This window comes from Polistes dominula, unplaced genomic scaffold (genome assembly GCF_049000335.1).
Source record: "Polistes dominula isolate Pdom_NZ unplaced genomic scaffold, Pdom_raw_medaka contig_73, whole genome shotgun sequence".
Classification (NCBI taxonomy): domain Eukaryota; kingdom Metazoa; phylum Arthropoda; class Insecta; order Hymenoptera; family Vespidae; genus Polistes; species Polistes dominula.
In genome coordinates this window covers 6,066,186-6,082,276 of record NW_028300951.1, presented here as the reverse complement: position 1 = coordinate 6,082,276, position 16,091 = coordinate 6,066,186, and the positions used below count along the sequence as shown (strand labels likewise).

The following is a 16,091-nucleotide window of genomic DNA, read 5'->3' as shown; positions in this document are numbered from 1 at the left end:
TTTAATATCAAGTATTTTTGTTTTTGTTTTTTATTTGAGTACCCTAAATGGCTGTTTTTTTAAAATGCTGTGTATCAATGCATTTATATAGTCATATATTTTGTTTACAATTTTATATAGCAAATATAAATGCAATTTTTTTCTGGAAAAACTTCTTTTTTAAAGTTTTTGGGGTGAATATCATTTACGATATAATATCGTACACTTACCTTTTTTCTTTTTTTTTCTTTTTTATCACTTCTTATATTATTAGAAAAATCATAATTTTACATTCGACAATTAAAGCTCGTTCGTTTTCACGATAAGCCTTGAATTCTTTTCAAAGTGATATTTCAATTCATTAATAATAATAATTAAGTCTGAAATTTAAAAGATGCAGTGATTAAGTAAGATATTTTTTTATTGGTAAAATTTAAAAAATCCCATTTTATCATTCCATTCATAAAGATGAAGTAATATAAAATGATCTTTTTTTTTATATTTTTAGCATTCAATTAGAATGATTCTCGTTAAAAGAAAATTAAAAATAAATTAATTAATGTTAATAAGTTTGAATTCAGCAAAATATAATATCCTACCATACGTTTAATATTTTAACAACAAAAAAATCTCTCATATCAATCCATTCAATAAAATGAATAGGAAGCTTCGTCGATGTTCATAATCGACATGGAATAAAAAATCTATACGATAATTAAAATTTTTCATCCGAAATAAGATTAAAAAAAAATTATTAATAATCCATTCTCATCAAGATACAATAACAAGTATTACATTTTATAATAAAAGAAAAGAAAAAAACCCTTACCTACTGTTTCATTCATTAGAATTAAAGAATGAGGAGTGGGTTTTTTGTATTCAACATTGAGTATATATACAAAAAAAAAAGTAAAAAAATTAAAAATGAACAAATTCGTAGAAAAGAATTCTAAATAAATTGAATTAAAATGTAATATAAAATACCACCTCTTTTTCTCCTCCTACCTCTCAAATCAAATCGTGTAAATAAATTTTAAAAATTAAATATTATATATATATTAGGGTGGGTCAAAAAAATGACTTTTTTTTTTCAAGTGCCACGGAAAAATGGGTTGCTAGACACCTTAAAATAATTCTCACCAAATATGAGCTCATAATTTTAATAGGAAGATCCTCCGCATCGCAGTTTTTTATTTTTTTTTCAGTCCAATAGATAAAATTCATACCTCATTATTTATTGATTGTACAGAAAAATATATATATATACACATACTTACTATTTTTTATTAGGATGAAAAGGAAGCACATGCGTTGTTCGTATAATATAAATAATGTAACAATTGTTTAATGTAAAAAAGATAGAGAGAAAAAAATATAAATATAAAGAAGAGAGACGATTACCACGCTCGTAACTGGCCCGTAGCAACATGATGCACAGTATAACCCCTATCCTACCACCACTGCATTAGGTACATGCTGCTTCAAGGGGTGGTGGTGCTTGTATTGGGGTTGCTGCAATGCGCAACGGCTTTGCCAGGACCAGGCCATTCGTATTTAGGAATTTCGTTCGCGTATACTGGTTCATTCCGTTTGTAAGAGAAAGACAGAAAGATACGTACACACATATGTACACGGGGAAAAAAATAACACACACACTCGGGCGCGCGTGCATACACAAATATATATATATATATACGTGGTGTATATATAGAAAAAGGGTAGAATTTACTTTGATTGGGGAAAACTAAATAAAAAAAGAAAGATTAACATCAAATGAAAGTCTTTATAATTGTGGATTCTTTTGAAACCTTACGAAATTTCAATCCCTTTTTAAGAAAAGAGGAAAGTACGATAGATATAATAAACAAAACACAAAAATATTATAGAAGAAGTAGAAGGAGAAGAGGAAAGAAAGTGAAAATAACGTTGTAAAAAGATGAGAGGTTGTATTAACGAGAATAAATTTAACGATCGAGAATTAGCCTGTGCCAAAAAAGTTTCTTTTATCTAGCGAGAACTGCATAAACAATCGATAGAAATGGTATATTTCTCTCTCTCTCTCTCTCTCTCTCTCTCTCTCTCTCTCTCTCTCTCTCTCTCTCTCTCTCTCCATCTCTATCTCTCTGTGTTTGATTCTCTCGGGAAAGTTAGCACCTAGTATCTTTTATTTCGTTGCAAACATTTTATTATCTTTTTCCGTCCAACCTCTACCCCAACTCCCGGTCCCCATTTTTATCTCTTTCTTTCTTGTTTATTTTATTTTTTTACGAAGTACATCCTATTGGATATAGTGAAAAATATAGGACGGTAATCCAGTAGCAAATAAAATGTTTATCCTTATCCCAGCAAATTTTCCAAACTTTTTTCTTTCTTTCTCTCTCTTTCTCTCTTATCTCTTTCTACCCTTTTTATATATAATACCAAATGAAACGAACAAATAATACAAAACACAAACACATGTTTTTCTTCGAGATTATTGTTGATTACTACTCGCATATATTCGAGACATTTTCAAAAAGAATCCTTTATTATATTATTTCGACCAATCATCATTCGATTAAATTTATGTATATACATATATTTTTTTATAACAGAAAGAAATAGTGTGAACATTTAAAATACAATGGCATAATTGTCTCTTTACTATTTATCACGATTGCTATACAATGATAATTTATATTATATTATTATACATTCACTATATACAAGACATTCATCATTTTAATTATCGCTTATCATGTGATACTTATTGATCATTATCATTATTATTATTATAATTAATTATCGTTAAATTATCATTCATACCCCTATTTTATTTATATAATTATCATAAGTATTATCATTAGTATTATTGTTGATCGTATATTCGGATATTATATTACTATTATTATTATTATTGTTATTATTATTATTATTATTATTATTATTATTATTATTATTATTATTATTATTATTATTATTATTATTATTATTATTATTGTGTATGCAATAGAATAAAATAGAGAAAATGATGAAGACGAAAGTTTGTTCGGTCGGCAGAAAAATCCGACTACGTCGTATCCTGATTGTCTAGATCATTTATTATTTAAAAATTTTCTTACAATTAATATAATATTATATAGATATAATATATACGTCAGACTCATTCCCGCCTTCTACACAGAATACGTATGAATGTATGTATATATGTATATGAATATATGCATGTATTTATGTATGCAACATGTATTTGCTTTCGTTTTTGCATTTATTTTTTTTCCTTTTATTTTATTTATTTTTTATTATTACTTTTGCTTTTCAAGCTACCAACAAAAGCCATTTTTTTTTTTACTGTTTATTTCATTTGTGCGAAATAGACATTATTAACACGTATGTATGTATGTATGAATAGGGATGTTTGTTGTTTGCATATGCAATAGTATTAAGTTATATATATATATATTTATATGTGCGTGTATGGAGGAGGAAAGGGTTGACGATAGACAGAGTATGCTAAACTTTTGGTGTATCATCACAGTTAAATTTGATGCTTTTTATTTTCCTAAATTTCTCTCTCTCTCCTTATTTTTCATTCTCGTTAGTATAACGTTAATATTAAAAAAAATCTATTGTTCTTTTTATAGCAAGTAAGTAATACTACTACTACTATTACTACCTTTTATTATCTGCTTGTTAACACGTTCTTCGCAACGTTATCCATATTTTCGGTGATGGATATGTTTCTGTACAAGGGTGAGAGGGAGCCCTCCGCTATTCAAGACACAAGTGATATTCTTCTTGTTCGAATTAAATAAAAAATAAAAAATTGAAATTTTTTATAGAGAAAACTTGATGTAAAATTAGCAATATAAATATAAATGTAGTATTTATAATACTTATATAGAATAAAAGTATTATATACTTTTTATTAATTATGTATAATATTAATTATGTTAATACGAACATGTTAAAGGATCTTGAAAAAAGGGCTTTTTGAATTCTTTTTATCCCTCGTTCGTCCTGACGATATTATAAATAATGATAAAATAAAATAAAATATATAACGAAAAGTAGAAGGTGAAAAAAATATATGAAGAAAAAAAAGGAGAGTAAAAGAGAAAGAAATAAAGTGTATGTATGTGTTTGTGTGTGTGTGTGTTAGAGAGAGAGAGAGAGAGAGAGAGAGAGAGAAAGGAAAGAACCAAGGTGTTCGACAAATTGTCGTTGTCACCTCAAGAAGATGGCATTTTATTAGATTTTTCTCTCGTTACTTAAAATAAAGAGCTCAAGAAAAGCAGATCCTGTTCGTAAAGAATCGATGCCGTCAACGTGTGATCTTTTTTTTTTAGGGATCATGAACGATCATGAAAAATGATCTCCACTATTTTTCATTTTTTCCCTTTTTTTTTTTATTTTTTTTGGTTCTAACTTTTGGCTTTTGTCCTTAGGATTACGACGACATCGCGAGTTTTTTACTTTATTTACTTTATTATTTTATTCTTTTATTCTTATTTCTCTTTTATATTTTTGTTTTAGTTTTTTACGACGTTTTTCGCATTAATAATCTTAATCTTTTTCTCTCTCTCTCTTTCTCTTTTATCCTAGGTGAAACCTCAACCACCCTTTTCTTTCTCAAATATTACCTTACTACCCTTTACTGTAATAAACGAAAAAAAAAGAAGAAAAGAAAAGGGGAGAAGAAAAATACATTAAGTGTTTTTTTTCTTCTCAGCCGTTGTTGTTGCTGAAAAGTCGAATTGTTGAGCGAAAACATAAAAAATAGACAAATAAAAAGAAAATAAAGAGAGAGAGAGAGAGAGAAAGAGAGAGAAAGAGAGAAAGGGGAAAGAGGAGAAAGAAAGGGTGAATGAGAATGATAAGAGCAAAGCAGTTTAGAGGATTTCTTTTCCATCTTCCTTTTTTTTTTTTATTATCTGAAAATCCTTAATATCCTGATACCATCAAACCCAGTTATCTATCCCACGTTACAACCTTTATACACAGACGTGATAACATTCACTTTTATTTTTTCTTCTTTTTCTTCTTCTTATAATTTTTGTGTGTGTATGTGTGAATAATTTATTTTTAATATTAACAGCAACATCATTTTTAGACACTTAAAGAGTCTCTTTTATATTATTAATATATAATACTTCAATATAGATACAGATAATTAATTTAGCTTTGATGAATATTAGAAATGAATGATAGGATAATCGATGATCGATAATATTAATCATTCAAACGTGTCTTTCCCAGTGAAATATTGCTACGTATTCTTCTTCTTCTTTTTACTTTTCTTTTTTTATTTTCATCATTACTTTTGTTGTTATTATTACTATTATTATTATTCTATTACACCGATCTAAGTACGAGGATCTACGATTTTAATTATTATTATCATTATCATTATTTTTATTATTGTTATTATTATTACTTTTTTCTTTCATCTTCTTCTCTTTTATTTTTTATTTTTTTATTTTACGCCTCTTGTTTCTTTTTATTATTATTATTATTATTAATATTATTATTATTATTATTATTATTATTATTATTATTATTATTATTATTATTATTATTATTATTATTATTATTATTATTACTTTATTAATCTTTTTCTTTCTCTCTATCGTTCTTTCTGACATCATTTCATCAGCATCAACTTTCCTAATTGTTTAAGCTACAAAATATGTTGGCGTTTTACTTCTCGAGTAAATACGTATATATATGTGTGTGTTTATGTGTATATTTATTTATTGCTTTTAAAACAAGTCTCGACTATACGTTAACAGCATGTTCGATCAATTATTCGCAATTTGGTACTTCCTTCGAGTTTATTGGTACATCGACTCGCATTCAAAGTTTTCTTTCACTCATTCTTTCTCTCTTTCTCTCTCTCTTTCTCTCACTCACAAACATTTACCCCTTCTCTCTCTCTCTTTTTCCGCAAATTAATTACGTGCAATCGAGTAGAACGGATTTTATCAAACTTTCTGATTTGTAATGATTGATTTATTTTATAAATTACTCGTTCAATTAACTAAGTTATCTTCGTGAATTAACTTTATTATAAAATTACAACGAAAGATAAATAATAAATAGGAAAAAAGTAAAAACAACAAAAAAATAAAGAAAAATACGTACAAACGTGAACACCACCATCATCATGATGGGTTTATTCGACATTGAAAATTCTTTCCTTTTCTTTTAATATTGAATATCGTCTTGTTGAAGATTATTTCTAAAAATATAATAAGAAATATAATAAATAATAATAATAATAGTAATAATAACGATAATATAAACGACGAATTTCTATTTTGTTATGAATAAAAATGTTGAAATCACGTACACGATTCTTTACTTATGTTTTCTGTTTTTTTTTTTTACAAAACTAAAACTTCGATCGATCGAGCTTCTCTACTTGAACCCCAGACGCAAATTTCCTTTTTTTCAATTCTCGTCATCGTCGTCGTCGACGTCGTCGTCGTCGTCGTCATCGTCCTCGTCGTCTTTGTTATTGTTGTTGTTTTTGTTCTTCTTCTTCTTCTTCTTTTTTCTATTCTACATATTTTTTTCTTTTATCTTTTTCTTGATTACCTTAGGTGAAGTTTATGAACTAAAAAGCCAAGAAAATGAATTTTGCCTTGAGTAACGGCAATGAATATTAATTTATTAGTTTAATGTTTCATCGAAGAAACGAACGAACGAATAAAATACAAGATATTTCGTATCCTTTGAATCTTTTTTTTTAATAATTTACACATACGCGAAGACTTATATGCACTGACATTCATTTTTTCAAACTAATACAAATTCACAGTAACCCTTTACCATTTTAAAATGATTTATTTTCTAACATTTTTTTCTTTTTTTTTTTATACGTCTAAATTGCATATGTACGTTTACATATGTAAAAAATGTAGTATACACATTCGCACATAAAAATACGTAAGCTCGAATGTGAACGAAAAATAAAGTATCAAAAGAGAGAGAGAGAATGAGAGAGAGAGAGAGAGAGAGAGAGAGAGAGAGAAAATAAAATATCGATCGCAGTTAAAATTTTACAGCATTTTTGGCCCCTTAGGACAATAAACGAGAGGCTAGGTTATTTTTGTTTTTTGTTTTGTTTTTTTGGTAATAATTTTTTTTCCTTCCCCAAACTCCTCCCCCTCTATCCTTTTACTTCGACCTATTTTATATTTTAATTCTTTTTCTTTATTTTTTTCATTATTATTATTATTCTTTTTATTGTTCTCCCTTTTTTTTTTAAACGATCATTATTATTGCTTCTCGGTATTATACAGATTTCTGGTTTAAAATACAACACATCTGTATGTAATGTATTCGGTATACTCGTACAAATGTTCCAATAATAATAATAATAATAATAATAATAATAATAATAATAATAATAATAATTGTTCGTTCAATGAAATATATTCTGACATTGGTAATTTTTTGCATGTTTTTTTTTCTTTTTTTATTTATCTTTTCCTTCTTTTTATTTTTTATCACGACTTGATTTATTCAACTTATATTTTCCCGTTTTTATTTTTATTTCTTATTTCTCTCTCTTTTGTATTTAAAGATTATTATTTTCCGTTTTGTTGTGTTGTTTCAAACATACACTTGCGTAAAATCGATCATAAGTTTTTTTTTGTTTTATTTAAAAAAAAAAAAAAGAAATGATACATTTGGTATTGCAAAACGATCGATGATTAGACACGGCCGCGAACTGCGCCCATGCAAGAATGATTTAAATTTAGACGATGATATTATTAAGTTAACCCTTTCTGACCTAACGATCATCGGTAAAAGCGTGCCTTAGTGAGAACACTTTATACATATTTATATAAATACTGATTGTTTCAAAAGTCAATTCATAGTACCGATAAATAAAATTTAACACGAATGAATATTCGAAATTATATTATTTTAGGATCACGTTTTTTGTTAACAATACTAACCCAAAAAAACTTGTATTATAACCCTTTTTGAATTCATACGCTAAGCAACGTCAATTAATTGACTTAATAATAAATGCAAATTCGTTTGCAACAACGATTGATAAATAAATTGAATTGCCATAGGTTCAAATAAAATAATAAAATTGGTATTAATTTTAAATTCAATATGTTAACAACAAATTGAGATCACTCTGATTACAACGATCAGGTTTTTTTTTTAATTAATCGGATTAATTGCGTGTTGTTTACTTATTGTCTAAATTTTAATCCTCCTGTTATGATCATCGTTTTAATTTATCTCGAATATTGTTGTAATATTATTTAATAATTAAAGTTATTATTATTTAAATTTTTTCATCTCGATAAAGCAACTTTTGAAACATCCTCTACAAAATATACATACACGCGTGTCGTAGAGAGAATTTTTTTCTTCTTTTATTTCTATTTTTTGCATTTCATTCCCTTTCTCTCGCTCTCTCTCTCTCTCTCTCTTTTTACTTTTTTTTCCCTTGCCCTGGCAATTTTTCGACATTTTTCCACGTTGGATACGGCACGTTACATGCATCTAACTTTAAACGAATTAATCATCAACGAGTCGTTAAATATTATTTTTAATATCGAGACGGTATAATTAAACACTTTGTTAATGTCGCGATTTTATTCCTTCGTCATAATCATCATCGTCATCATCGTCATTAACATTATCATCATCAGTTTATTTTAATACTTTAATATGTCATTTTATATTTTATTATGAATTTTATTTCTTTGTTTTTCTTTCTTTCTCTTTTAAATAAAATTTCTCAATTGTTTTAACTCGTGAAAATTTATTGGAATATTTTTCATTTTTAATTATTGTTTATTTAACACACGTATATACCAAAACGTACGCGTATGAACTTTACATAAATGATATTATATTGAGTTATGAGATTACAAGATTACACGTACACACATTTATTTTAATATTTATACGTTCTAATATACGTATATGTGAATTCATTTATATGAAATATAATAATTAATGTGTATAGTATTTATATATATATATTATATCGAAGGACGTAATTGTTAACGTGGATTTATTCGCGCGAATGATCCTCCGACATATAATTCGTTTCCTTCTACTACGTCCCTCGTCGAGGTACATGACTTTACGGATCGTTGAATATACATTCATATGTTATATATATATATTTGTATATATGTGTGTGTACGTATGTATATGTAAGTTGTGTGTCATTTATCTTTACACACAATGGTCATATCCGATATCATCACACCCAAGTTTCAGTCCGATTTAACTATTTTCTCTTTCTCTCTCTCACTCACTCTTACTATCTCTCGTACACTGACTATCACTGTGTGGTTCTCTATTTATCAATTTATCTATCCACTTATTTATCTATCTATCTATCCTCTCTTTGTTAGAACCCCTGTGAATGTATCTCTCTTTCTCTTTCTCTCTTTTTGATTTTATTGCCAAGTTTCATTTCTCTCGCGAATAATAATTTATATCACACATTGTTTTATTCATTCAATTATTATTCGACAAAATGTTCACGTAGATCGATTTACTATAATATTTATTTTATTTGATTTTATTTTTATCTGTGTACACGCGCATTTTTTTTTCTTTTTTATTCTGTATATTTTTGTTACGTCTTTTAATACGTAACATCATATAGTTAGTTGAATACTTTCTTACGTAGTAATTATGCGGCGTTGACAATACGACTCGTTTTGCGATTAAACGTGTAGAAGTGTTTTTTTCTTTATTTTCTTTTTTTTTTGTTTCAACCAGAAAATGTTAATACTTTATTCTTTTTTTTTATTTTCTTCGAAGTTAGCAGCAATTACTTTTCTTGCTTTTTTATATTAGATTTCCATTTTTTTTTAATCGATGCGATTCGTTTTGAAATGAGAATGTTTTAAAAATAATACTGAAAATATTATGTAAACTTATACGACGTTTGTGAAATAATTGTTGTTGTACTTTGTTCTCTAATTTTTTTTTCTTCTTTTTTTTCGTTTAGACATATTCCTATTATATTTTCTAAACGCATTAGGATAACTTCATACGAAAACAAAATTATGAGTGATGACACACATTGGTATAATTTCTATATAATATACAAGATATCTGTAAATGACGATAATACAAACTAAACAGTGAATAATTATGCGTGAAAAATTTAACTTGGTCGATAACGTAGAATAAAATATGTTTCATAATATTTGTTTTAGCATTGTTTTTTAAAGGAAAATAATAAGTTTAAAAACATTTATTATGCATTTGATGTATTAAAAGAGACACATCATACACATATTTTTTTTTAGATGATACATATCGATATAATAATAATAATAATAATAATAATAATAATAATAATAATAATAATAATAATAATAATAATAATAATAATAATAATAATAATAATAATAATAATAACAATAAAGTAACAGAAAAAAGGAATAAATAAATATATAACATATCTAATAAAATATATAATAGTAGAATGTGTGTATATATATAATAACCGACAGGTCTGTACATTGAACTCGTCTGGTTTCACGGTCAGCAAGTAGTCATCCTAATGCTGTCAAACGGGCGTTGTATTATGCCAACGCATATGTGCCCCAGAGCAATGTTTAAACCGATATAGTATAACTGCACTCTTCTTTTAAAGAGATCATAAAACTCTCCACGCTCCTTCCTTTTACGAGTCCCTCTTTCTCTCTCACTCATTCTCACTTTTTCTCTTTCTCTTCAATGCGACTAATGCAACGCGCGTTCAACTGATTGATATATGTACAACACATCTTCACAAACATACATATATCACAGTTACAATGATTGCAAATGAACGAGCGTTAGGAATATTCGCGAATAAAATTATATAAATAAATAATATAATATATGTCAACAAATATTTATTTACCTAATAAATTATTATATAAGTTTGAACATCGATTAAGCGAGTAATCACTGTCAACTTTCGAGTATTTTTTTCTTTTTTTTTTTTTAATATCGATATATGTATATATATATTGCTCGTATACGATCAACCAATCGAGATTAATCTCTTTTTTTTATTATTTTTTGTTTTATTTTTTTTTTGTTATCCTTGCCTTTTTTCTTCTTTCTTCCCTCTTGGTTTTTCTTTTATTTTATATTATTTTCTTTCCTTTTAATTGTTTTTTATTTTCTTTTTTCTCTTTCTTTTTTAATTACATAGACGATAATTTTCATACTTATCGCATCACGCGGTGTATTTACAGTCAATTTCAAATAACGCGACTAACGTATTTTCCTTTCCCTTTTTTCTTTTTTTATCACTCACTCATTCATTCATTCATTCATTCGTTCGTTCGTTCGTTCACTCAAATATACATATATATATATACAGGAGCACATATTTTAATTCGAGTACACGATTTACATTAGAAACAATATTACGACAAAAACGATTTTATTTTCGAAGGTATGTTTATGCAACACACATTATTAATTAAATTAATTAAATTAAATCGTAAGAGGCCAAAATATTACTTCTAGACAAAATTTTTAATAATAATAATAATAATAATAATAATAATAATAATAATAATAATGATAATTAAAGAAACGATTAATTCACGAATCATTTATATTACAAATATTTCTACATTATAGTTAAGATAATAATAAATTAATAGAAAAAAAAAGTTTGATCACGATCTTACGAAGGACTTGTTCGTGTTTTTACGTGTTTTTAAAACAACATGCATGATTTCGCTTGTCATCTCTTTTTTTTGGGTTGTTGTTTATTTTTTTTTCCTTTTTTTAAAATTTAATTTTTATTTATACACCTACCTAAGGAACGTCTTTAAAAAGCCGTTATAATATTTACTTTATTGCATCATTAATCAGTTCTCTTCTGTGATCGACGACGAATAATACATTTATGTTATATATTTTGGGGAAGTGAGGGGTTCGGTGAAAAAGTTTCTTCGTATTTTTCGTAAGTTATAGGAATCGCATAACTATGACAAATACTAATCGGATCTGGCAACGCTCGATTGCATTTAAAATTTAATACGTCGTAGAGTACAATTATAAACAAAAAGTTTCGATATATATATATATATATATATCTTTTGTTCATTCGATACGTTTGGAAATTTAATTACAAAAAAACAATAAAAAAAAAAACAAGGGAAGAATGTCAGTAAGGCTGATAAAAAAAAAAAATTTATGATTTTTAATGAACACGATGCGATGTAGATCAGTATAGGTGCTACACTGGATGATAAAGCTGGTTTCGTGCGTTTTCAGTCTGAAAATTAAAATGTCAACGATACAAAAGTTCTGGTCTGATCGACCTCGAAAGTTAATGAAATGACGGAAAAAAAAATTTGATCAAAACACGGCACGTGTTATTAAGCAGTTATGATAATCGATAAGGAACTAAATATCGAGCATAAAAACAATTTTTTAAACCATTTATTTTTTTTAGAATACTTGATACGAAATGTGTGTGTAAAAAGAAAACAAGAAAATCTTGATTGGGGGTTCACTTTTCCATTAAAATACGAACGAAACTTTTGACTCCGCCCCAATTACTTTTTTTCACTACTATTTCTCTCGCACATACACAGAAACACACACACTTTTGTAAATAACGTAATTACAAACATCTCATTAAACGTGAGATTTATACGAAATATTATACAAATACGTACAACGATTGATATAAATAAATATGTATTAATAATAATAATAATATTAATAATAATAGTAATAATTAAAATAATAATAATAATAATAATAATAATAATAATGGCAATAATAATAATAATATATACACTTATTAACAAATTAACATATGCATATATGCATATATATTATACAAATATAAATACACGTAATTGAGAATAAATGTATGCATATATACATATATATATACATGTTACAAGCAAATAATATTAAAGAAACGAAAAATAAGATACGAATGGATTATTAGGGATTATTAATTAATATAGCGATTATTTTTTACACTAGTCAGCCTTAAAGGTGTAAAAAAAAGTATATTTTATATAGCGAATTTATAGTGATAACTAATAACAGTAATAATAACAACAACAGCAAAAATAATAATAATAATAATAAATAGAATTATGTAAAAATATGTAATATCGCTACATTTTGATTTATCACATGCTTACGCGCCAATAAATGTTTACACACAAACACACAGAAACACATACGCGCTCTTACAAACATACTGATTATTATATACACTTCTAATCGCGTGTTGTACGAATATCGATCGAGCAATAATCGCACGGCATTGAAGAAATTATTTAACGAGATTAGAACGATTTGCTTTCCCTTCAAATTGATCTTTGCAATCTTATTCTTTTTGGTGTGATTAGTATCGTTTATTGTGTTGGATCACTTCGTTAAAGAATTATTATGCTAATTTCTCATCGCATTTCATATAATATAAATAAAGAACAAGAGAAAAATAAAATAAACACGAAATAAATCCGATAGAATCAACGAATGAATAAATAAATTGTTTAAAACGTAATTTTAAAATTTAGAAATAATAAAAAGAAAAACAAGAAAGAGAAAGAGAGAGAGAGATATATATTTTTATAAATACTAAACATTCATTTGATTAAATAATCATGTATCACGTTTTATTTATTGAAAAACTTAGTAATATGAATTAATTATGATGCATTTGATGGAAATTGTTTGAGAGCATTCAAAGATTTCAAATAAAAGTAAGAAAAAGAAAGAGAGTGAGAAAGAAAGAAAGAAAGAAAATACAATTTTACTGCACAAATAGTAAAACATTAATTAATCTTTTCTAAGGAACATTTCAAACGTTATGTAATCATCTATTTCTCATTTCTTATCTCTTTTTCTATATTAATTAATATTAAATAAAAGATTGGATATAATATCTTTAAATCTTAAATATAGAAACATAAGTTTCCTTTGATATTATATGAAACTTCTCTCTCCTTTTCTCTTCCTATCTTTTTCTCTCCCTCTCTCTCTCTCTCTCAGAATTTCACCCACACACATATACCCACGCACTTACGTAGACATTTTCTAAATTTCTAATCCCTCGTGAATGAAACTTTAGCACCGGTTTAGTATCATTTGAAAAGCGAATATGTTTCTTGTAAAGGATATAACGTTAATCTATATATATATATATATGCATACATATATGTATATAGATTTTTTTTAGGCCATGATACTCGCCATTTATCTTGCATTCGAATCTCATCATCTTCTTCCCTACAATTACCTACTTTATTCCTATCCTCACCACCACTCTCACTTTCTCTCTCTCTCTCTCTCTCTCTCTCTCTAACACCATTTCTATCCCTTTTTTTTATCTATTATTCTTTCTCTCTTTCTCTCTCATACACTTTCATTCTTTCTTTCTATTCGCGCATTTCATTTTTGTAGCCTTTGTTCGACGAGCTCTCTTCGACAATCGAGTTATCGATTGCAATTGGCAGAGATGAAAAAACGTTTTTTGAACGTCAATTACGATTAAAGGCAAGGGGGGATGAAAGTTGGATGGAAAGAGCTGACGGAGGAGGAGGAGAAGAAGATGGGGTAGGTGAATCAAAGGACGTCGAACGTAGGGGAAAGTAATAAACGAAACTACGTTAAGGCTCGTCTTGCTTCCTTGCTTTTATCGTGTTTCATTAAAACGCGCGTAAAGCTTTCTATCCTTCTCTCTCTCTCTCTCTCTATATATATATATATATATATATATATATATATATATATATATATCTTTTTCTATCTGTCTCACTCACTCTTTTACAAACACATAAGAGGCCTTAGTAAAAGGGGTAACGCTTTTAGGGAACAAAATGTTCGATTAAAGAAGTGTATGATATTATCTATAATATTCTTCTTCTCTATCTTCCATTTTACATTATTAGAATTAGATTAAAAGATTAGAGAGAAAAAGAGAGAGAGAGAGAGAGAGAGAGAGAGGGAGATAGATAGAAAGGCAAAAATAATCTATTCGAGATCATCTTTGTAAATTTTCTTATACATTCATCACGATCATTTTTTATTACTTTTTTTCGATATCAATTTTTCTATTTTTTTTTCTTTCTTCTTTTTCTTCTTTTCGTTTTGTTTTATTTCAATCTTTCGGTTTAGCGCAAATTTTTAAATTTATTTTTTTTATTCAATCATCGACCCTCCCACTATCTCGTTTTTCTTTCGATAAATTTTGGTTTATTTTGAATGTTTCGTTTCACGAAGTTGGGTGTATTTCTTTATGAATCGGTTGAATGATTTTCTTTTTCTTTGTTTTTTCTTTCTTTTGTTCGTTTTCTTTTCTTTTTCTTCGTGGAACACAGCAGAAGATATCGTTTGACCTGTCAAAAAGGGGTCAGTTTAAAGAGTCTCTCAAAGGCTGCTGCCGAATTCGCTCGATCTCCGACGATCGTTGTGTTTGATGATGTAAGTTTCCGTGTATATGCTCTTCGTTCGATCATCGTACCTGTAATAAACGGATCATTGATCTATCAATGAAAAGTACTTTTTATTCAGGATATTGTTTGTATTTTTATTTTGATTTTTATTTCAACGTTCTCATGTGGATCCTTCGTGTCTGGTTTGACAATTTTTTAAAAATTTCAATTGATTGATTCGTTTTTTTTTTTTTTATAAAAAGGTATAAACATTTAAACATTTAGGCGAATTAGAAAAAAGTATTTAATAGAGCGGATAGAAGATATTAGAAATAGCGTGAAAAATAGTAATAGTAATAGTAAATAATGATAGCAGCGTAATGATTATGCGATCATTGCAATTTAATTATGCAGAGTATATTAAAATATAGTTTTTTCTTTTACTTCTTTTTTATGAGATTTTAAGCATGCATTTTGTATACTACATATTTATAATATTTATGTGTTTGTGCGACATGGATAGGCCTGAAAAAATTCATTTATTTTTCGTGAGTAACAAATCCGTCGAGATTTTCTCTTTACTTTTATACATTCATATTTAATTATATTAATAAATATATATAAATATATACATTTACATATATTTATATTTATATTATTAAATATATTAGTCAATTTTTTAGATTAACTTTTTCCTTCCTCTCTCACAAAATTTTA

General features: G+C 26.8%; 1 protein-coding gene across 14 annotated transcripts in view; it reads right to left on the bottom strand.

Annotated features, from left to right (window-relative positions):
* Window positions 1-1,123: 1,123 nt before the first annotated feature.
* The window catches only part of LOC107068721 (Octopamine beta2 receptor), a 77,732-nt gene continuing 62,764 nt past the window's right edge, over window positions 1,124-16,091 (bottom strand). For 12 of the 14 annotated variants that reach the window (XM_089172204.1, XM_089172205.1, XM_089172206.1 and 9 more), the window contains one exon: window positions 1,124-15,463. In XM_089172204.1, the coding sequence (XP_089028330.1) occupies window positions 15,455-15,463 (9 nt within the window). In that variant the 3' untranslated portion in view covers window positions 1,124-15,454. The remainder of the gene's footprint in view (window positions 15,464-16,091) is intronic. The other 2 variants (XR_016176482.1, XR_016176483.1) reach the window with 1 other exon arrangement.